The sequence below is a fragment of the Corapipo altera genome, unplaced genomic scaffold (genome assembly GCF_003945725.1).
Source record: "Corapipo altera isolate COAL_440 unplaced genomic scaffold, ASM394572v1 75, whole genome shotgun sequence".
NCBI classification, from domain to species: domain Eukaryota; kingdom Metazoa; phylum Chordata; class Aves; order Passeriformes; family Pipridae; genus Corapipo; species Corapipo altera.
Genome location: NW_020884887.1, coordinates 10641409 through 10662423, shown reverse-complemented (window position 1 = coordinate 10662423; position 21015 = coordinate 10641409). Strand labels below are relative to the sequence as shown.

The 21015-nt window shown below is 57.2% G+C and overlaps 1 protein-coding gene across 2 annotated transcripts; it reads right to left on the bottom strand.

The window, feature by feature from the left end:
* Positions 1-5375: 5375 nt before the first annotated feature.
* On the bottom strand, positions 5376-20827 carry ANXA6 (annexin A6). 2 transcript variants are annotated; one of them, XM_027643184.1, is made up of 26 exons: positions 20707-20827; positions 18320-18380; positions 15288-15372; positions 14918-15012; positions 14647-14760; positions 14471-14561; positions 14294-14373; positions 14161-14217; positions 13891-13984; positions 13713-13808; positions 13397-13455; positions 12997-13119; positions 12718-12776; positions 12215-12293; positions 11275-11356; positions 10926-11020; positions 10392-10505; positions 9800-9890; positions 9251-9330; positions 8995-9048; positions 8050-8067; positions 7599-7695; positions 7225-7320; positions 6875-6933; positions 6049-6171; positions 5376-5738 (listed from the first exon to the last, which is right to left on the bottom strand). In XM_027643184.1, the coding sequence occupies exons 2-26, from the start codon at positions 18335-18337 to the stop codon at positions 5679-5681; spliced, it is 2019 nt and encodes a 672-aa protein (XP_027498985.1). In that variant the 5' UTR covers positions 18338-18380; positions 20707-20827; the 3' UTR covers positions 5376-5678. The 2 variants fall into 2 exon arrangements, with proteins under 2 accessions (XP_027498985.1, XP_027498986.1); XM_027643185.1 differs by lacking the exon at positions 8050-8067.
* Between the last annotated feature and the right edge of the window lie 188 nt (positions 20828-21015).

Genomic DNA, 21015 nt, shown 5'->3' with positions numbered 1-21015 from the left:
AGAGCCCTTGGGACCAGGAGCTCTGCAGCTGCAATCCCCAAATGCAGGAAGGCCGGCCCAGCTGAGCGTACTTTTAGGCATGGAGAAGGGGAATTCCCCATGATGGAGGTCCCAGACAGCCCGTGCGTGGTTTTGATAGGGAGCCAGGCACCACTTAAAGGGCTCTCCTGTGCCTTTCCTCCCAGGGGCCGCAAGTTGTGTCAGGTATTAGTCAGCAAAAGTGTGGGGGGGGCTATTGTGGAGGCTGTGATTCACTTTTGGGCAACTGAAGAGCCTCGTTACATCATTCCCCTTGCCTTGTTTCTGAGCAACTTCACTGGGTTTGCAAACATGTTGTATTTCTCCTCAGGGACACTGCTGCATCTTGCAAGAGGCATTGTCCTTCTCCCATGTGTATTTCCATCCCGTCCTCATCCATCTCTGGAGTCAAAACAGTATGCATCTTCCTAAGGGAGCAGAAAAGAGCTGTCTCTGCTAGTGGAGCCAGACAGGTGATGGTGTGCCTGGGTTGCAGGTAATCCCTGGAAACCATCCACCAGGAGAACTGATGGTCAGAAACAAGGCTGGAGCCAGCTGGTGCTGGAATAAACAGCAAGGATTTAAATGGTTTTATTTTATAGAGGCTGATTCCAGCTCCCCAGCTCCTTGCCAGCAGGTACAGTTGTACCTGGAAGGGTGTTTGGTCTGCCCTTGCCAGGTGTGAACTGCAATGCCTGAGGAGTGCCCAGCTTTAGTCTGTTTGGTTTGGGTGGCAGGAGTGGGGGTGCTGGGCAGGAGGGTGGGGAGCTGTGGGTCTGGGATCTGCCTGCAGGCTGAGAACCTGTGGAAGTAGTCACTTCATGGTGTGCTCTCACACGGTGCCTCTCCACCTCTCTAGCCAGCTGCTCTGTGTGTTTTTACCTGAGGTTGCCAGCTTGGGCTGGCCCAAACACCAGGATGAATCTCACTATGAAAACAAAAGGTTCTTGGTCCTGTGGATCCTTCCTCATTGCTTTGGTCCTGCCATGCTCCCAGGGGAGAAGACTCCCCTGATGGCAGCTGTGGTTCATGAGCACACCTGCATGGCTGTGAGGACATGTTCATAGCTGACACTTTGACATAGTAGGGTTTTTTTAGGCACAGAGAGTTGGGTTCAGCACCTTCAGTGGAAGCTCGCTTACGTGAAGGTGCCTTGATCACTGCTACCTTGTGGGAAACAGGGTGAGAAGGAGCACAGGCTGAGGATGGGGCTGGTGGAACTACTCTGTCCTCAGCTCCTGCTTGTTTCGGATCAGGTGTAGCTTCCTTCAAGTTGATCCCATTTCGGAGTGAGCAGGGTGGGCCCAGTGGTGTGAATCCAAAGTGGAATTGACCCAACAGCCCCAGATGCCCAGTAAATCCCTGGTGCTGCTGAGCAGCACTAATGGGGCAATGGGGCCGGCCAGGACCTGGTGGCCGTGCTGGGAGCTGGCCCTGGAGCAAGGCAGGAGCAGAGCAGGCAGTGGGTGCAGCTGGTTTGGCTCAGAACCCTGGGGCCACTCCTGGGCTCAGCTCCTCAGGGGGCTGCTGATGGGTCCCTCTTGGCATCAGCAGCTGGGACCTCCTGCCTGTGCCACTCTGGTTGGACGTGTCCTGGTGCTGTGGCACCAAAAGGAAGCAGAAGGCCCACAGTGGCGCTGTGAGAGCGGGGAGGAAGCTCTGGCTACAGGAGGGGATTTCCAGAACATTGTGATCTGCTGCCTATGCAAATCAGGAACTCAAATTAACCTGGCAGGATGGGAGGGCTTTGGGATGGAGGGCAAGGGAGAGGCAGAGGAGGGAGCTTGGGAGACTGCTTCTGGGAGAGGACAGGAGGGAGCATGGATTGGGGTAGGAGAGAAGGGAGGCACTGGGGAGCGGTCCTGCTCCTGCAGTATCCTGCCTTCACGGGGGGTTGGATCACACCCTGTCTGTTCAGGGATGCTGGGCTGCTTTTACTTTGCTGGGTTTACCCTCTCACTGAGAGAGACCTCCCTTCTCCCTCTCCCTCTGGCATGTGAGGCAGAACTCAGTGTAGCAGGAGATCACCCCTCCTGCCATCCTCGCTCTTCCTCCTCCACAGTCACCAGAGTATGGGTTATTGGTGGGACCTGGTGCAGTCTCACAGTGGATATGCCAAGAATTGTGAGAACTGGGCCTGGAAGTGCTCAGAGGATTTCCTTGCATGCCTTAAGCTTTGAATCATTTGGAGTCCCAATATACAAAATCAACAACAGGCAGAGAGGGGATTTTCCCCTCTTCCTCTCTCCCTGGGATGTGTCTCATCCAATTGCAATGCCTGAGAAAAGGGCTCAGCAGCAGTCATCATGTCCTGTACAGCTGCTCCAGGGATGTGAGAAAAGCAGCTCTGTAGAGCTCAGCCATTTCCCCAGCCTTAGGCTCACTGTGGGGATCAGACTGAACACTGAGGGATACATGGATATGAGGGGCAAGGCTGCTTCTTCCTCCTTTGACTTGGGAAGATGAACAGCTGAAGAGGAAACCTCTGCTGGCTCCCAATGAAGACTGTGTTTCTCTCCTCTGGGGGAAGGGAGGATGACAGGTGGGATGGAAGTGGCTCACATATTGTGCCAGGGACCAAGACCAATATCCCACCTTGTCTCCACACCAGAAGTGGCTCCTCCCAGGGGCTGGTAGCAAAGAGGATCTGCAGTGGTGTCTGGAGCTGACTCAGAGAAGAGGTTTGGCCCTCTGCACACCAAACATGGGCTTGTGGGGTTTTTTGGGTGTTGCAACCTGTGAAATCTGGCCTTCGCTCTGCCTGGAAGCGAGCCCTTGCCCCCGACATTGCTGGTCAATGTGCAAAGCGTAAATCCCAGACTTTTCCCTGCAGCAGCCTTGAAGGCTGAAGCCTGGATGGCCAGCAAGGACCCACCTCCAGCCCTTACCTTGCTCACAGCCTTGTTAATTTTTCCCCTTTCTTGTGCCCATCATTTTGTCCTCTCCCTTGCTTTCCTAGCCTTCCTTGAACTGCTCACCTCCTTGTTGATCACAGGCATGGGATTTGTCACCAGTTGCCCTTAGATTGGGCAGCTTGGAGCCAGCAGATGGAGCAGAGGTATTCTTGGAGAGTAGTGCTATGAAGTGTATTTTCCCTGGAAACTGGAATTCTACGGGGATGAAACTGCTTTATCTGAAGTCTCTATGACCTGCCCATGTATGGAGAGCTTCATGGGCAAAACAGTCCTCACTCAGGGAATTTTTATGTAATTTATTGTCAATTAATACTAATTGCTGGTAAGTGATTTGGACTTTAAACAAAACAAGTGCTCTTTCTTCCCCACGCTTGACTTAGGTCAAACATAATTTTCTTCTTCCTAGATTCAGTGGTCCTTGTTTCACTGCAGGTTACACTCATTCCATGATGGAAGTGCCCCAGGCAGAGTGAGTCCCAGAGGCCATGCCAGTGCTTCCCAAGATCCCGTCACCCTCCTGGCATTGCCTTGGGGTGGGCAGCTCTGCTGAGCTCAGGCCAGTTTGCAGTTCTCCCTTGTGGGGCAGCCCCAGGTGTGCTGCCAACCCCAGCATGGGGCAGGTGCTGAAACAGCCCGTGCTCAAATTGGGTACTGACTGTGCTTGAGTGTTTGCAGCAATTAAAATGCCACTGGCTGTTTCTGCTCCAGCTGTAGCAACTGCTGCTGGAGATGGATTACTGCAGCACTGAGGCGATATAGAGGCTTTTTGGCAGCAGGACTTTTCTAGGAGAGGGAGTTGCTCCAAGGAGGAAACCTCATCTTCCCCTCCCTCCCTGTCCCCAAACACTGTGTGACTCTGCTATCTTTTATCTGCATCGTAGGAGCAGCTGGCAGCAGGTGCCAGGGAAATTCCTGGCCTTGGGACTGGAGTGCTGTGGTCGGCCAGGCTTTCTGGCGTCGGCATCGTGCTGAGCTGGGCTGGGGACTGGCCCCGAGGGGCTGCCTGGTCTCACTTGTGGTCCTGTGCCTCTCCAAGACAGCCAGGCTGTGGGTGATGTGATCCCTGGTCGTAGGCTTACAGCCAGAAAATTCACCAGTGTTTACACCTGTGCCCAGGAAACACACCCTCCTGTACATACCCCAGGAGCATCTGTTTTGGCAACAGGAAGGAGGCAGATGATGGGTGTTGTGGTCCTGTGCTAACACAGAGCAGGTTTTCCCCCTGCTCTGGAGGAACAGGGCTCCACTGCCCCAAATCTGGCTCTCTTGGGGTGACAGGCTGTCTCCCAAGCCTCAAAACTTCCTCGGGCATTGCAGCTGGGTCTGTGAGCCCTGTTCCCAGACGCAGGGAGGTGGACAGCTCTGCTCCCTGCAGTCTCTGTGCCATCCCTGATCTGCAGAAGCCTTGTGCCTCTGCTGCGAAGCTCAGGGCTGCAGTGCAGAGCTGCAGGAAGAGACAGGCAGATGAAGATTGGGGTTACATCCTCCCTTCAAAACATTTTCTGCAGCTGCTCAGTCTTTGTAGCAGTTTTCTGGCCAAGCAGGTGACCTGTAGGGGGTGCTGCAAGAATGGGGTGTGTTCAGCCCCCCAGATGCTGCTGGGACAGGGATGCCCATTCCTACTTACACACAGGGGCAAGGCAGAGGAGCCCAGATCTCTATGGGGAGGGTGAAAAAGCTTCAACCAGGCTGTTTTCCGCCAAGAACGGTTATTTTGTTACAAGGGGACATTTTACAGGAAGGCATCAAGGGAATTTTCAGTGGGATAACACCCAGCTGTTTCAGTTTCCCTGGTTTGTTTCTACATGTTGTTGCTTCTCAACCTTGGCTGGTTTTGAAGTGTTGTAATAATATTGTGTTATTATTCCTAACACTGCTTTGATATTCTGAAGGTGAAGCTTTCCTCACCCAGCTGTTCTGAGGAAGACTTGGGTATTCACGACTTTTTGTTCTGGCTTGGAAACAATTGAAAGTGCTGGAATTTCCCGCTTTTGGAAATTCCAGTTCTTTTCTCCTGAGTGCTGGGGGAAGTGCAAACAAACTGTTTGGGGGTGTAGCCTCTACGGCATGTGCCTTTCCACTCCTTCTTCAGCAGCTTGAAAGCACAGGAAACCGCGTGCGAGGACGCATGGATGCCATCAAGTCTGATTTGTATCTCTGGTTTATGAAAGCATCATCCACACAACGGCACGAACCTTGCTGGGGATTTTCAGAGGCGTGAAGTGAAGCTCTTGGTGAAATCCCTGTGCTGCTGCCAGCCCCGTATGCATTTTCAGCCCCTTTCTCAGCAGCAGTGTTGCTCAGAGGGGCTTTGGGGTGTCATCAGAGCCCTCCCTGGAGCTGAGGCAGGGCTCTTGCCCGAGTTTGCCTAGACAAGCAAGGAAACACTAAGGATCCTCAGTCCCACCCAAACCTGCCCCAATAAATCGACTGCTCTTGCCCCAGGGTCAGCAACAGTAAGGTTTTATTAATCAGATTTGAAATTGTCTTTTCAATCTGGGTATATTCCTAGCTTAGTGGCAGGTTTGGGTATGAAGTGTTTTGCTTCAAGACAATCTCCCTACCCAGACCCCTCTGCTCCCCTCCCCGAGACTCCCCCGCTTGCAATGTGGTGCCACTGTCCAGCGCAAAGTGAGTCGTCCTGTGCAGGGAACCGAGCGTCCCCTGAAGCCCCCGAAGCTGCGGTGACATCAAGGCAGTGGGTGGGTGCTGGCTCAGACACGAAGAAGGGGCCTCTGCTGCCGCCTAGTCCTCCCCCCCACACAGGGCCAGCAGAGCCTTGCGGTAGTCGCCAGAGGTGTCCTTCTGCAAGAGGGAGACCCATGTCAGAGAAACGGCCCTGGGGAAGCCCAGTTCAAGGTGCTGGGCACAGCGAACGCATGGCTCCATGTCCAGGCCACCCTGCAGGTATCTGTGCAGCAGTGGAAGATGTCAGCACATCCTCTCTACGGCCAGACCGGCCACCACTGAGGCTGGTGGGGGCAGGTTCCCCCTCCCCAGGTGATGCTCAGTCCTTGTGCCACTCATGGCAGCACTCACAGCTCAGGTCCCTTCAGGGCTCAGGGCTCAGCCAGACAAGGTGATGAGCTGGGGAGGGACGTCCCTGTCCCCTCACCTCAATCATGTGGTGCAGCGATTTGTCGAACAGGTCTATGAACTCGCCCCGGATGTTGAGCAGGTCAATCTCGCTCCGGGAAATCATGATCCGGGTCAGGGTCCTCTCATCTGTGCCAGCACCCTGCAAGGAGGAGCTCGAACAAATAACCCTGCAGGGACTGGGGCTGACAGATCCACCTGGCATCTCCAGCACAGTCCAAGCTGTGGATCAGGTCCACAGGAGGGCGACAAAAATGATCAGAGGGCTGGAACACCGCTCCTGTGAGGAAAGGCTGAGGCAGTTGGGGTCGTTCAGCCTAAATAGGAGAAGGCTTTGGAGAGACCTCATTGCAGTCTTTCAGTACTTAAAGGGGACTTTAAAAAGATAGGGACAGACTTTTTAGCAGAGTCTGTAGTGATAGAACAAGGTATAATGAAGAAACTTTTTGCGATGAAGGTGGTGAAACTGGCACAAGTTGCCCAGAAAGGCCCATCCCTGGAAACATTCCAAGCCAGGCTGGATGGAGCCCTGAGCAGCCTGACCTACTTGAAGATATCCCTACTTATTTCAGGGGTTTGGACTAGATGGCCTTTAAAGGTCCCTTCCTACCCAAACTGTTCTATGATCTCTCCTTAGACATATGCTGGACTTGCTTCTGGGAAGACACCAGCCTGACACATCTCCTGCTGTCCCCAGGTATTGGTTTGAGCTCAGCCCTGCCCTGCTCCCCTCAGGAACAGCCAGGGGACAAAACCCATCCCTGTCATGGGATTACTGAGTCCCAAAGGATGTCTGCCCAGCATAGCCCCCTCCTCAGCCCAGCCTCAGGAGAACCTGTCCGCACCTTCATGGACTTGTAGAGCTTGTCAGCGAAGAAGGCCGGCTTGTTCTTCACACTCCGGACTGCAACACACAGAGGGCAGGGAAAGTGGGCTCGTGGCACCCAGGGGACAAATCACAGCAAGGAGCTGTGCCACCCACTGGGTCAACTACGAGCCCTCCTTGGTACAATGGTGCAGGCTTGGCCCCATAGTAGGATGGCCTATAAATGCCTCAACCCCACACCACACTGGGAGTCTCCATGGCCCAAAGGCAGCAGGAATCTGCCACCACGTTGCCTGGGCAGAGGCAGGCAAAGGGGCTGCCTGCCCTGCAGGGAGCCCTGTCCTGAGGGAACACCCGCCAGGCACTGACCAATGGCCACGAAGGCGTCCTTCACGTCTCCCGACATCCGCTTCTTGATGGCATGCTCCACATCGTGGTTGGTCATTTTGATGAACTCCTGGAACACTGGGGAGGGGGGAGAGGAAAGGGTCACTGCCAAGCCACTCCATCCCAGCCCTGGGCACCCAGGAGACTCAGGCCTCAGCCATGGACCAGGTGGGACCAGAGCAGGCTTGGGTGACTTCAACAAGCCACCTCAAATGCCACACCACCTCTTCCCTCACTGTCTCATCCCCACCACTGCTGGGGAGACAGGGCTCAACCTCAGCCTTGGGGAGACTCCCATCCCATCCAGCCCAAATGCAAGCTGAGGGTCCAGCTGCAGTGGAGAAATGTGGTCCTACCTCTGCGGAGGTGGGGGTAGCTGCGGGTGCAGAGGATGCTGAGGAAGCGGGTCTCCAGGGAGTCACTGGAGTCGTTGCTGGAGACATCAGCGAGTTTCTGGAAAAGCAACCAAGAGTGAAGAGGGAGGCAAGGGGATGGGTATGGCAGAGAGGGGATCAGGCAATTCCCACTTTTGGTGAGCCAGGGAAGCCAGCCCTGTGTCCTACACTGCCAGGAACACAGGTGCTGCATGCAGGCAATGGGTAGAATCGGTCCCCAAGGGCAGGAAGGTGCCCTCCTGCATCTGTCCCCTTGTCTTCCACCCTGATGCAAGGATGTCAGAGTCCCAAGCATGTGGTCAGAAGAGCCCAGTTTGTGAGGCTGCAATTCCCAGCCCCAACCCTGCATCCCAGGACCACAGCATCCCCTCAAACACGCAGAAGGGTGAGGAGAAAAAGGGCAGGCACTCACCAGGGTCTCAGCAACAACCTGGTGGAGAGAGAGAGAGAGACAGGAAGACAACAGGGTCAAAAGGTGCTGCTCAACCTTTATCCTTTCCTGACAAAGCAAGGGAAGTCTAGCAAAATCCCTTAAAATTACGTGTCCCCAGCTCCCCTGCTTCGCCATGAGCAGGACCTGTGTCCTCCTCCAGTTTGGCCTCTACACCAGTACCTTGGGAGAGTGGTCTTTGGCCAAATGAAGTGAGCCCCCCACCCCTGGGGCTTGGGTGCCTGTTGCTCCTCAGGGAGCATCCTTGCCTAGCCATGGGCTGGCTCCCATCAGCCTGCCCACCTCTGCCAGGCACAGGCAGAGGGATAAGGGCAGCTTTGCCGACAAAATGCAGCGTGGTACCAGGTCAGGTGCCACCTGGCTGGCTTGTCCCTGTGCTTGTCATCCCTGGCTCTCTCTTTCTGTGCAGCAGGACGAGGTGAGCAGCAGCACATGCAGCAGGCATGCAGGCAGTGCATGGGCAGGGGTGCAGGCAGTGCATGGACAGGGCACAGGCAGTGCATGGGCACGGGTGCAGGCAGCACTTGTGGCTGAGATGTAGGCAGTGCAGCATCCACTCCCTCTGCTGGCAGCAGCCCTGCTGGGAATGCTGTAGTTCTCTCCCATGCTTTGGAGCATTCAGGACAGCACAGCACAGGAGAGACAAACAACAGCTCAGGTTTGACCCTGCTCAGAGCTTCCCAGCCCCCTTCAGAAAAGACTTGGCCCAGAGGAGCACACAGAATCAGGCCTGGAAGCTTTACCTCCAAAAGTATCACTTCACCTGGCTCTCCCACTGCAGTTTACAGAGACCCTGCCCCAGCAGCATTTGCTTCCCTGAGGATGCCATTTCCAGACCAGCGGATGCAACATCCTCTTTTTTTTTTAATGCAGAGCCCATAAGAGCACTGCCAATACAGGTCTTACCTTGGCATCTTCATGTGCCTGTGTGAGGTTCTCTGGTCCTTCGTCACGGTTGCCCTGTGGTTGGATACAAAAGTCATGGAGCCGGGGAGAGGACATCTCCTGGGAGAGCCCCAAGTGAGGGGGTGGCAGACAGGGTCCAGCAGCACTGCCCAGCCAGGCAGTGATGCTCTGCCTTCTCCATAGCCACCATCCTTGCAGACCCCTAGCACTGCCTGTGGGCAGGAAGGGGACAATCCCCAGGGAGAGCCGCCCTTACCAGAGCCAGTGAGACAAGAATCCTCTTGAAATGCCCCGATGTGTCGGAGCTCAGGTCATCTTCCAGGCTCTTGTGGTAGGCTGTGGAGAAGGGATGGCTGAGCCCTGCACCCTGCCTGCAGCTCAGCTTCCCACCCAGCAGTGCCTTTTGTGCCTGTGGGATGGCAGTGGCCATCCTCCAGCCCTTGCATGGCTGAAGCAGATTCCTCCATCTGCTGTTTTCAGGCCCAGGGAGGAGGGGATCAGCCCAGCAGCTATAACGCCCTGAGCACGAGCAGAGTGCTCAGGTGCTCTGGAGGAAATGGGATCATTGCAAAAGGGCTGTCAGGAAAGGAGACATTGATGGCAGAGCTGGGTCATCACAGTATGTCACTGTGAGATTGAGAGAGGCCAGGAGCAGTGCTCTGCTGGAGGGACTCTTAGACCTTCAAAGCACTGACCCGTGGACCCAGTCCAGAGACAAAACTGCTGCCAAGGAAGGGCCTTGCACAACACTGTACATGGTTTGTGCCCAGGGCCTGGGTGCTCCCACATCCCTCCTGTGCCGTACCTTCCTGATATGCCTGGTTGATAGCCCGGATCTCCTGGTTGTTCCGCGTGGCCATGATTTCAATGAGGACGCTCTCGTCTGTGCCGGCCCCCTGGAAGACAGTGGAATGGCAGATAGCTGCAGGTACCAGGACTGGATGGAGACACAGTGGCACTGCCCCACGATGCCAGGCAAGGAGGGGCTGCTCTAACCCCAGGGCAACCACATGCCAAAAGTTCATGTCCAGCAAATGTCCCCAAGGGCTGGTAGGAACCAACATGAAAGTGTCCAAGTATGCTGATAGTGGGGTCCCATCTGGTGGATAGTAGTGCATGTTATTGGTTTGCCCCTACCCTGGCTCTCCTGTGGCTACAAGCTGGCTGAGCCTGCTGGGCTGCAAAGAGGCCAGACTGGGCTCCCAGCAGGTCTTGAGTGCAAACTAAGTCTTTGTCCTGGTGCTTTTTGCTCTTTCCTTCTGTATAGGAAACGAGAGCCTGGAGTGTGTGAAGCTGGGGGGCACTCACAGCCCTGGGCCACAGCCTGCGGGTGCAGCCACAGTGAAAACCACCTCGTCCTCCCGTGTTGGCACTGACACCAGCAGTGTGGCAATTACCTCCACAGCCTTCCTCAGCTGCTTGGCATCGTACTGTGCTGGCGTCAGCATGAGCCCGAGGATCAGCTTGGCCAAGCTGCCTGACAGCTCAGATTTCAGGTCTGCCATCAGGTCCTGCAAAAGCGTTTGAGGGTTCAGTCCCCAGTTGCTTCTGCAGGGATGGACCAGTCAAGGCAACACGGGTGAGAAAATAGGGGAGGAGAGTGTGGAGGTGAGAGACCCTTGGGGTGGTTTAAGGTCACATTTTGGGGGTGGATCTGGAGACATCCTGGCTCTGGAGTCCTCTATGCAGGATCGAGGATGGGCAAGTGAAGGGGAAGGGACACCCTCCCTTGGGCTGGTGGGGCACCCACAGTGGGAGGCTGCTGTGACAACTCTGTTTTCCTTGGGGGAGTCATGCCAGGGCACATTGGGGTGCCTCAGCTGCCCACTGCTCCCTGAGCAGGAATCCTTTCAGTGAGGGGCCGATCTCTGCGTGGGTGGGGGCAGGATATGGAGAGAAGGAGGGAGCAGGGTGGGATGGGGCCTCAGTACCCTGCCGTAGTGAGCCTTGTAAGCCTTAAGGATCTGCTGCCTCTGAGCGTTGCTCCTCTTGGTCACCACCTCGATGATGGCCCCTTCATCCGTGCCTGCAATGACAGCAGTGATGCTGGGGAGGGCCGAGGGGGCCTGCAGAGCCATGCTGTGTCACCGTGTCACACCAATCACATCACCACCCCCACAAACCAGGCGGGTGGGGAGGGGAGAGCTCCCACAGCTCCAAAACCATCTCTCTATTCCCCCTGAGGCTTCCATGCAGCCCTGCATGGGCTAGTGTGGATTTTCTGCCCCAGGAGCTGTTGAGGAGCAACGGGAAGTGGCTGAACTCGTGGCCCCCACTTACCCAGGCCCTTCATCGCCTTCCTCAGCACCTGTGCATCCCCATCATCATTGAAGTCTCCTGCTGGCTGCACAGTTCCTCGCAGCTGTGGATGCACAGAGGGGTTTAGGTTCATCTCTGAGATGGGAGGATGGGAGGGAGAGAGGGAGGGAGATGGAGAGAGGGAGGAAAGGTGCCACCTGGCAAGCTGAGGCCAAAGCAAGTCATGTGTTAGTGCAAGCACCTGGGGCTCAGTGAGGATGTCCCCGCCCCTGTCACTTCTTCCATTAAGGGGCAAACCATAGCCAGGCCAGCAAAGAGCAGGAAGAAGACAGCAGCAGACAGTCCCTGCAGTTTTGGTGTCCTGCTCTGTGTCACACCTGCCTCCCCTAGCACTGGGACACCTCAGCCTGGGCTGGTCACATCACTGAGAGCCAGAAGAGGAGTCGCTGAAAGGGTGCCCACTTCTGCTCTGTGATTCTACCCTCCTTACAGCTCTGAACACATCTCCATTCTCCTTGTATGTAGGCCTCAGGGTGTCTTTTCTGCACATCCCAAAGCACCCTTTTGTGGGTGCCTCCAGCTGCATGCAGGGTGCTGGTTCCTCATGGCACGGCCGTGCCCCGGCCAGCCCTGGGCTACCCCAGGGAGCAGGAGGTTTCTGGTTGGCACTGGAGCCAGGGCTGCAAGTGATGCATTTCACAGACATGCAGGACCCACAGCCCCGAGAGAGGAAGGCCTCAGAGAGAGGAGGGGGTTAGTGGAGCCCAGGGGGGGCGGCCAGCCCTGCCAGGGTTACATCCTGCCAACCTCATACCCCAAAACCAGAGAACGGCATCAAGAGAGGAGTGAGAGGCAGAGCAGAGCTGAGGGGCTGGCCATGCCCCGTGGCAGAGAGGAGCAGCCAGGGGTCCCAAGCCAGCAGGCAGCAGAGAGAGAATACAGGGGGGCTGGGGGTTCTGACCTCTACTTTGGCCACCGCACTAAGCTCCCACATCCGATAGGCCACCTGCGCCGCCTCGGGGAAGAACTCACCTGCAGCACTGCAATGGGAGGGCAAGGACAGGGGACAGTGAGCCATGGGGGCCCTGCACCCACCAGCAGCCCCACCTCTTTCTGTTATGCCCCTCTACAAGGGGCGTTTTGTATCCGCCGGGTGCCAGGTGTGGGGCAGGAGTCAGGCGCTTGCTGTGGGGTTGGGTGGGTGGGAATGGGGGGAAATGGGTGGTGAACCCCACAGCAGAGCACCCTACCTCCAGGGGTTTGTCCCTGCCCTGTGGGGCTCCTACATGACAAGAACAGACCATGGTACCATGGCTGGTCATGCAGAGGGGCCACAGGGCCTCCTATACCCCTGTTCCTGCTGGTGCTGCTGGTGCAGGCGCTCCACTAGGCTCTGACCCAGAGGTGGGTACCCAGCACCAAGGGGATGAAGAGGGACAAAGAGGGGGTGACAGGTGGTCTTACTCATCGTCCCCTCCGCACAGCTTCAGCAGGGCCTTCTTGTACTCCCCAGAGGTGTCCTCCTGGAAAGGCAGATGGAGATGGAGAACCACACAGGTAGGGTCAAGGTAGTGCCGTGGGATGCGCTCATGGAGAGGAGTCTCCCTGAACCTTGTCCTTAGAGATGGACACTTGGCACAGGGTGTCTGGGAAGGAGGCTCAGCTCTCCCAGGGGTGCTGGCATCACAAGGGAGGCAGCACTAGCAGCTGCTTGGAGGGTGACCAGGGACCCCCAGCACTTACCTTTATCATGTTGTAGAGAGATTTCTCATACTTGGTCCTGAACACCTCCCGGATGTCCAGCATGTCGATCTCACTGCGGGACACCATGATGCGGATCAGGGTGTTGTCTCTTGTGCCCAGCCCCTGCAATGGAGGAACCCTCACATCAAGCCTGGGATGGCCAAACAACCCTGTTCAACCCACCACATGTGGGACCTTCTATCCAATTTCTACCCAGCCCTGGATCTGAAGGAATAACTCCTTTGGAGGAAAGAGCAGAGACCCCAGGTCACATAGGTCCTGTCTTCATGGACCTGTGTCACTCTGCTCTCCAGAAGCACCCCATGGTAGGGGGGCCCTCCTTTGGCCAGCTCCCCTCAATGCTGTGGAGGACCCTGTGGAGAAGGGATGATTCACTCACCTTCATGGCCTTGTAGAGCCTTTCAGCAAAATATTCTGCTGTGCTTCTGACACACTTCACTGCGGGGAAATTGAGGCATGGTGAGGGATGCCAGCACCCAGCTTCACCAGTGCCCCCAGTGCTCCCAGCCTCCGAGCACCCATACTCCTTGGGAACCACATCCAGCATCCCCACCCACCCTGAAGGAGCCTCCCTGAGCTCCATAAAACCAGGTACAGCTGCAGCCCTGACCCTGCTGGCCCTGGTGCTGAGCCCTCCCACTCCAGCAAGGCCACTGACATGTTTCTGCAGCATCCCCACTCAGGGACTGGCTTACCCACAGCCAGCATCAGCTTCTCAAAGTCACCAGAGAGCTCTCCCCGAATGCTCCTCTCAATTGGCTTCCCAGCAATCTTCAGATATTCATCAAAGACTGTGGGATGAGAGCAAGGCAATGCCTGGAAGAGCTGACAAGATACCTTCAAGCCCACCCCGAGCTTGCAGGAGATGCTCACCCAGGCGGAGATGCTGCTTGCTCCTCCGGCCGAGGATGTAGATGAACTGGGCCTCATCCGTGCCCCATTTCAGCTCGCCAGCTTCCAGCAGGTCCTTGTGGGATGGGGAGGGTGGCACAGCCCAAGTCAGGGTGTTGCTAGTGGGGGACTCTACCCATGCACGGGTGCTCTTGGCACCCACCCGCCTTTCGCAGGCCCAAATCCAGATGGTCCCAGTGCCACCAGTCCCTGCCCAGATGCCACCTGTCACAGCCACCTGCCAAGCCTCACCTTGGCATCCTGCTCCACCAGGTCCTCGCTCACCACGTCATCCTCCTCCCTGGCACCCTGTGGGACAGGGACAGGCTCAGCCCTGCAGGACACAGACACCCACCACCTACAGACGCTGGACAGACAGACATACCTGAAGCAGAACAACGAGCATCTTCTTGAAGTGGCCTGATGTGTCTCCAACGATGTCAGCTTCCAGGTCTCTCTCATAGGCTGGTGGAAGAGGGAGAGGTCAGGGCCTGGAGAGCTGGATCCCTTTACCTCTGCCCATGGGGGCACAGGGCAGCCCCTGCCCTTCCCCAGCCCTCACCATCTTTGTAGGCAGCCACCAGGTCGTGGATCTCCTGGTTGGTGCGGGAGGCGAGGATCTCGATAAGGCACTTCTCATCTGTGCCGATGCCCTGTGGGCAGAGACACAGCCCCATGAGCAGTGGAGCTGGCTGGGGTGTCCTTGGAGGGGCCTCAGGGGGGTTGCCCACCCCTTACCGAGATGGCATCTTTGATCTCCTTGGCGTCACCGTAAGCTGGGGGCCGCATCAGGCTCACGATCAGCCGCTCAAACTTCCCTGTCAGCTCATATTTGAGGTCTGCAATGAGGTCCTGGTGGAGGGGGAAAAAGGGGCTGGGGGACCCTTTGCTCCACAGCACCTCTGAGTGTGTCCAGGGAGCAGTGGGTCCCTGCGTGGGCTGGTTGGTGGCAGCCACAGCCACCTGTGTCTGCAGTGGGGGCACGGACCAGGAGTGTTCCTGCCATTACCTTCCCATAGAGGGACTTGTAGGCTTGGCAGATCTCCACTCGCTGCTTGTTGCTCCTGGATGTGATGAGGTCAAGGATGGCCTCCTTGTCACTGCCTGTGGGGAGAGCCAGAAGTCATGGATAGCCCATGGCTGGGCTCATCACAGCCATCCTGCCGTGCCCAAAACTGCTTTGGAGTCGGGGCTGGGAGGAGAAGCAGAGCCAAGCTGTCCCCAGGGAGGAAAGGGAACCAGGAGACCTTCAGCACACTACTAAAGCAGACAGCTAAGAGGGGAGGTGATGCAGGATGCCCAGCCATGCAAGGGTCAACCAAAGGAACAGGGGACATCAAGGGTGGCCCCGGGGTGACAGTCTGGAGGAGTGTCCATACCAAATCCCTTCATGGCATTGTACAAGGCTTCTGCATCCTGGTTGGCATCAAAGCCTTGGAAATCCTTCACCGAGCCCCTGTAGACCTAGGGGAAAGGAGGCAAGAAGGTACAGGGGGAAGGAGCAGCCCCAGTGGGATGGGAGAAGGAGAAGTTGAAGCTGAGCAGGATTGAGGTGAGATCCATTTCTGCTCGGGTTGCCCAAGGCCAAGCTCAGCCTCAAACATAAACACTTGTTCTTCTCTGCAGTTGTTTCCTTTCCTGTTTGCTCTCCTGGTTGCATAAACTGTGTGCCAGGTCACGAGAATATATCCATGGCCTTCACTCTCATATCACTGTTTGCTGCTTGTGCTCATGTGTAAGCCAGATAGAGCCCTCTGCACCATGCCAGCAGGAGCCAGGGGGTCTGTTGACAGGGTCCTTCAGCTCTTTCAGTTCCCTGCACCACCTTGGGGGGGTGGCAGGAAAAGGGAAGGCCCCAAAGGAAGACTGGACACCCTGAATGCAGGGGAAGGTGCCCAAGGACCAGGGTGATCCCCCTGCAATGCAGCCAGGCTGAAGAGAGTTATCAGGGCTGGATTCAGAACAACGAAGAAAATAATTTTCCACTGCCTGTTGCAAGCAGGGAACCCCTCTGGGTGCTGAGGATGCCCAAGCTCTGGATGGCCTCCAAGCAAGGAGACAAATTTACAGGCACAAAATCATCATGGGCTGCTAAGTGGAAAACACTGAGAAGCACCAGAGCTGCCAACAGCTTGTCCTGACCCAGCATGCACTCCCATGGGGCCCAGGCTGATCCAAGGGCTCAGAGCAGAGACCCTGGATATTGGGAAAGATTTTCCTGGGAGCCTGAGAAATCCTGGGTGTTGACATAATCCAATTCTGTCTGCTCCTCTGCACCTCCAGGGTGCAGAGGGGAGCCCAGGAGTGACACACCCAGAGACCTCAGGAAAAAGGAGGCACCAGGCTCTCCCTCTGCAGGTCAGCTTTGCCTGTGGGAATTCACCCCAGGGAGCCTGGGACTGGACTCTGAACGAGATCAGCACCACCCTGGGTGGAAGCAGATGTGAAACCAGCCTGACCCCACATAAGGAACTGGGATGCATCCCCTACAGAGGCACAGAGTGGGAATTGCTGAGCAGCAGCATTTCCTTAGCTGTCTTGCTGGGGAACAGGAGGGCTGACAGCCAGGCTGAGCTGGGGCTGTCAGCTGTGTCAGCATCCTGGGAAACTGAGCATCCTCCCTTGGCTCTGCTTGTACCATGTGCCAGCTGGGTATGTGCACCTCCCAGGAATCACCTACTCAGGATCTGCTACATGGCTTCTTCAAGATCCCCAGGAGCTGTGCAAAGGCCCAGGCCTGTTGCCAGCATGGGCATCTAAAGCCAACATGTCCTCAGAGAAGATGGGCACCAGTGTCCCTGTGCCTCCAGGAACGAACCCAAGGAGATGGACAATGGCAGCTCCATACCCACAGCTCCCTGGGTCCCATCCCAGCACAACAGCTCTGCTGCACATCACCAGCACCTTCAGAAAGAAACCAGCCTCTGTAGCCACTTTTCCAGAGGGAAACTGGGCACGTCTCACAGGCTACTCCTACGGGAGTAGCTGCTGGCACTTGTGTCCCATGTGACAAGGACCAAGAGGAGATGCTGCCCTTTGAGGGAGCCTGGTGGGCACGGAACAGATCGTATTGCAGGTGATTCATCGGGAGAGCTGGATTTAGCCCCACTTCCCAGCAGCTCCCAGACCCTTCCTGGCTTGGCACAAGCTGCTGCCACACACGTGTCTTGCAGAGATGTAAAGGAATTGCAAGGCAAAGGAGGTGCCTGGAAGCAGCAGGAGTGAACAAGGGTTGCCAGAGGGTGCTGGGGTTGCACAGGTGGTGCTGGGGAGCCAAGATTTTGGCCATGGTTAAATGGAGAGGAGGAGCAAGGCTGTGTTCCTGCTTTCTGCACCCTCCAAGCATGAGCTTCCTGCTTTGCCACAGTGCTGCCCTGTCCAGGGCAAGGGAAGCTGAGGCAGGAGCTCAGCGCTGTGCATCACCCCACGCTCCCTGCATTCTCTGTGGGAGTGAGCCCCAGGGAGGGGCAGAAACATCACTTGGGAGGGAAACAGCATCCTGCCCGCTGCATACTCTTCATACCCTCATTCTGCTTTCAATCCCCTGTTTCAGCTGCCATGGGCCTCCTGCCTCCCCTCCTCCAGCCTCTGAGTCATCCCGGCCCGTCCGGGACCTCCCAGCTAAAAATAAGCCACACTGGGGCCAGGAGGGTGGAAGCAAAATTCCCAGCATGGCTTTGCTCTCTCCCATCACATGGCTGCTTGGGGTCCTGGACCACCGCAGGGGAATGTTCATCTGCACTGTAACTCAGTTTCTCCACCCAGAGTAATCACTGCCTCGGCTGAGCAGGAAGCTTCAGGTAATTGGGCTGGAGGAAACGATTGATTTCTCCAGGGAATGGAAGGCAGAGAGGAGAAGGGAAGCTCTGGGCTGAGACTCCTCCCCTTCCAGCAGGCTGTACCACGCCAGCCACAGCTGCCCACCGAGGCAGGGTTTTCCACCCATGCCGGATATTTTCCTGGCTGCAAGGGAGCACCTGCTCACCCAGCTGCCACATTGCACCAGCCCTGGCTTGGAGTGGGAAGTAATCCAGGCTGGGAGGGGAGAGAGGCCCAAGTGGGGCTGCATGCTTTGCAGGATCAGGCAGGATTTCTCTCCAGTGGAAGCCCAAATCCCCAGTGCAACATCTCTTCTCCCCTTCCCACGGCCCTGCTTCTCTCTCTTTGGACCGCTATGGTCCCAAAAGGATTTTTGCTCCTCGCTGTCCCTGCTCCCCAGCCCAGCACTTCCCCCATCTGCATCACATCCAGACAGCACTGGCTGGAGAGGCAGGAATGTAAACAGGCTTTGGGCAGCATCATGTCCCTGCACGTCACCACCCTTGCTGGATGTTGGAGGTACTGCCCCAGCTCTGGGGTCTGCTCTGTGGCACTCCAGTCCCCGTCCCTGCCATTTGGGGGTCACCCTTACCTTTCCTTTGGGTGCCATGGCTTCCCGAGCTGGAAATCACTGGAGCAAGGGCAAGGAGGAGCTGTGAGAGGGAACAGAAAGGTCAGTGTGAGCCAAAGGCCCCCTGTGTGAGTTGTGTTAGTTAAGGGAAGGTTTGCTTCACATGGGTGCAAGTGTGGTACCCATGGGAGGGCAATGCCAGGTACTGTGGGGAGGATCAGGGAGAGGAGCTTCGCTGGCCACCCTGTGGTCACCAGAACCTTTGGTTTCTGGCACTGAGCTGGGGACCCCAAGGGCCAAGGGCAGTGCAGATGGGCCCCGTGCAGCTTCCTGCCAGTGCCAAGAGAAACTGGAGGGGAAAAAAGTGCTCATATGTGGAAATGGGCTGAGCATCCTCTGCAGGGCTGGCCCTTCTCACTGCACCCACAATGCCCCTTCTGCTCCCCTGCAGCCCCCAAGCCTTGGGGCCATCCCAGCTGCTGGGGATGTCCCATTGCCTCGTGGTGCTGGGGCTGGGCAGCCCCCACGAGCTCCCACCAGCTTTTATCTGAGTTTCCGTGCAGCGATCAAGGCCACCACCAGTCCCACACATCCTGGAGCCCAGGAAACACAGCTGGGTTTCCAGGGTAACGCGCAGGTTGTTTTCTAACACCAGCACCATTTATAACTGCAACCCACTGCGGTGTGGGCTCTCCTCACCCTCCCAGAGAAAGTCCCCAGACAGCGCCATTTGCTCCGAGGAAGCTGGCAGAGGGAGAAAAACAGCTGGAAAATGGAGCCCGGCCATGAATGAACCGCTGAGCGTCAGCTGAGGCCAGCCATGAGGCACGGCCCCCTCCTTGCTCGCTCACCCTCCCTCTGAGACACGTTGCAGAAAAGCTCAAGGCAGAGCAGGGCTGCCCTGGGGGGATTTCTGACCCCGGACGAGTTTGGTTTCATGCCATGGAGCGAGCAGGAGAAATCACATGAAGTTCCCTGGCTTGGCTGCGCATCCCTATGAGAGCAGTCATGGAGGGGGAGACCCAACCCTGCAGCCATAGGTGTGGCTGAGTCCCCCCACTCGGGTGCAGGAAGCCTGTGGCACCCACAGGCATCCTTGCTGAGTGGAGGAAGTTTTGCAGGAAACCACAGCTGCCTTCACCTCCCCTTCCCTTTTCAGCTGGGGAGCCTCGGTGACCCTTCACATGTCTCCTGCCTGGGGGAGAGCCCCCACATGCCCCACATGCAGTGGGGCCGCACTGCGGCCGGGTGCTGGGTGAGTGCCAAGGGATCCCACCCCCACCCACACAGCCTTTTAGTGCCACTCTGGAGCCTGTTGGTGAAGCTGTGTACTCTCCTGGGAGCAGAGAAATCCCACCGTGGCACAGCCCTCCTGCCTGGCTCCAGGTTCATGTGGTAGCTGGGCTGAGACCACCCAACTCATCTCAGCAGTGGCGGAGAATCGCCGACCACACCCAGTTCCCAACCTGTCCTTGCAGTGCCCTGTCCCTGTCCCCCACTGCTGCCAACACCTCTGCAGAGGCTGGGGGAGCAGCCCTGGGAAGATGCCTGGACAAACACATGGCATCCATTGGGCGGTGAAACCTACAGTGCCCCAGCATGGGGGTACACCTCCTCCCCCCAAACAATGGAGAGGTTGGGGTTATGGGCCTCCCTGGACAAAAAGTGAGAAATCCTAAATTACGTGCACAGCCTTTGCAGAAGCCTCTGTCGCCCCAGCAGTGCACCCTGCAGCCTCTCCAAGAGCCCCCTCACAGCTTTGGGCTCAGGGGTGGCACCCCCGGAGCCCGACTGCCTTGTGGGTCTCCCCCAGCACAGAGGCCACAACACCCAGTGCCCCACCACACGTTGTCCTGCCTGGGGAGCAAAGGGAGCTTCCCTGGGTTAAAAAAACCTGGCACCCGTCCTCCTGGTGGGGCAAGGGAAGTCCCTCCACCCCACCGTCAAAATGCTTCCTGCCCTTCTAGAGCTCCGAGCCTCTGGGGTGCCGTAGGTGCATTTACCTGTGCAAAACCTGGCAGGTATCAAACCAGGAGGGATCCTCAGCTTAGATCCCAGCTGGAGGGATGGGTGTTTCCGCAGCCGCGGCGGCAGCAAAGCGTGGACAAAGGCGCATCCTGGCCGGGACACACCCATGGGCCCCGCAGCAACGCCAGCGCCCACCCCAAAAAGCACCCGCAGGCAGCGCAGCCCCCCGGGGCCTTGTTAAAAAAGGAAGATTTTTCATAAAAAGGAAAAAGCAAGGATCCCCCTGCAGACACCCCTTGGAGGGAGCCTCTGCTCGCACGGCTCACCGCCCAGCCAGGGCTTTCCAGGGCTTTCCTCCGCTCGCAGGAGGGTGGCTTTGGCACCCTCTGCTGCGGTGGGTTTGCAGACCCGCCCGTTCCCCCCGCACCCCCGGCACTGACCGGCAGCACGGGGCCTGTCCGGGGTGTTCGCAGGAGCAGCCGCCGCCCTCGGGGTGTTCTTGTGGCCGAGCGCTCGTCCTTGGCGAGCAGCTGTTTCCTCGCGGCGAGACGGAGACGTCACTGCTCATGAGCCCTCCAGTCCCCGCCTGCCGTGGCAGCGGGGCCAGGGACACATCCCACACCCGCTGCCACGCCAGACCTCAGCCAGGTGCCCGCGGTGCAGAGGGACCCAATGCTGCCCGCAACAGCACCCTGCCCCTGCCCCGGTATGGGGAAGGGGCTCGCTTGGCACAACAGCCCCACCGGTGG

Bases quoted from the DNA above. Each gene is read 5' to 3' on its own strand.
- ANXA6 (XM_027643184.1), bottom strand. The intron at 12,294-12,717 runs GTAAGACCACCT...CTCCCATTGCAG, and splicing joins CTGTGCGGAGGGGACGATGA to TGCTGCAGGTGAGTTCTTCC. The intron at 9,331-9,799 runs GTACGGCACAGG...CCTTCTCCACAG, and splicing joins CAACCAGGCATATCAGGAAG to CCTACCACAAGAGCCTGGAA.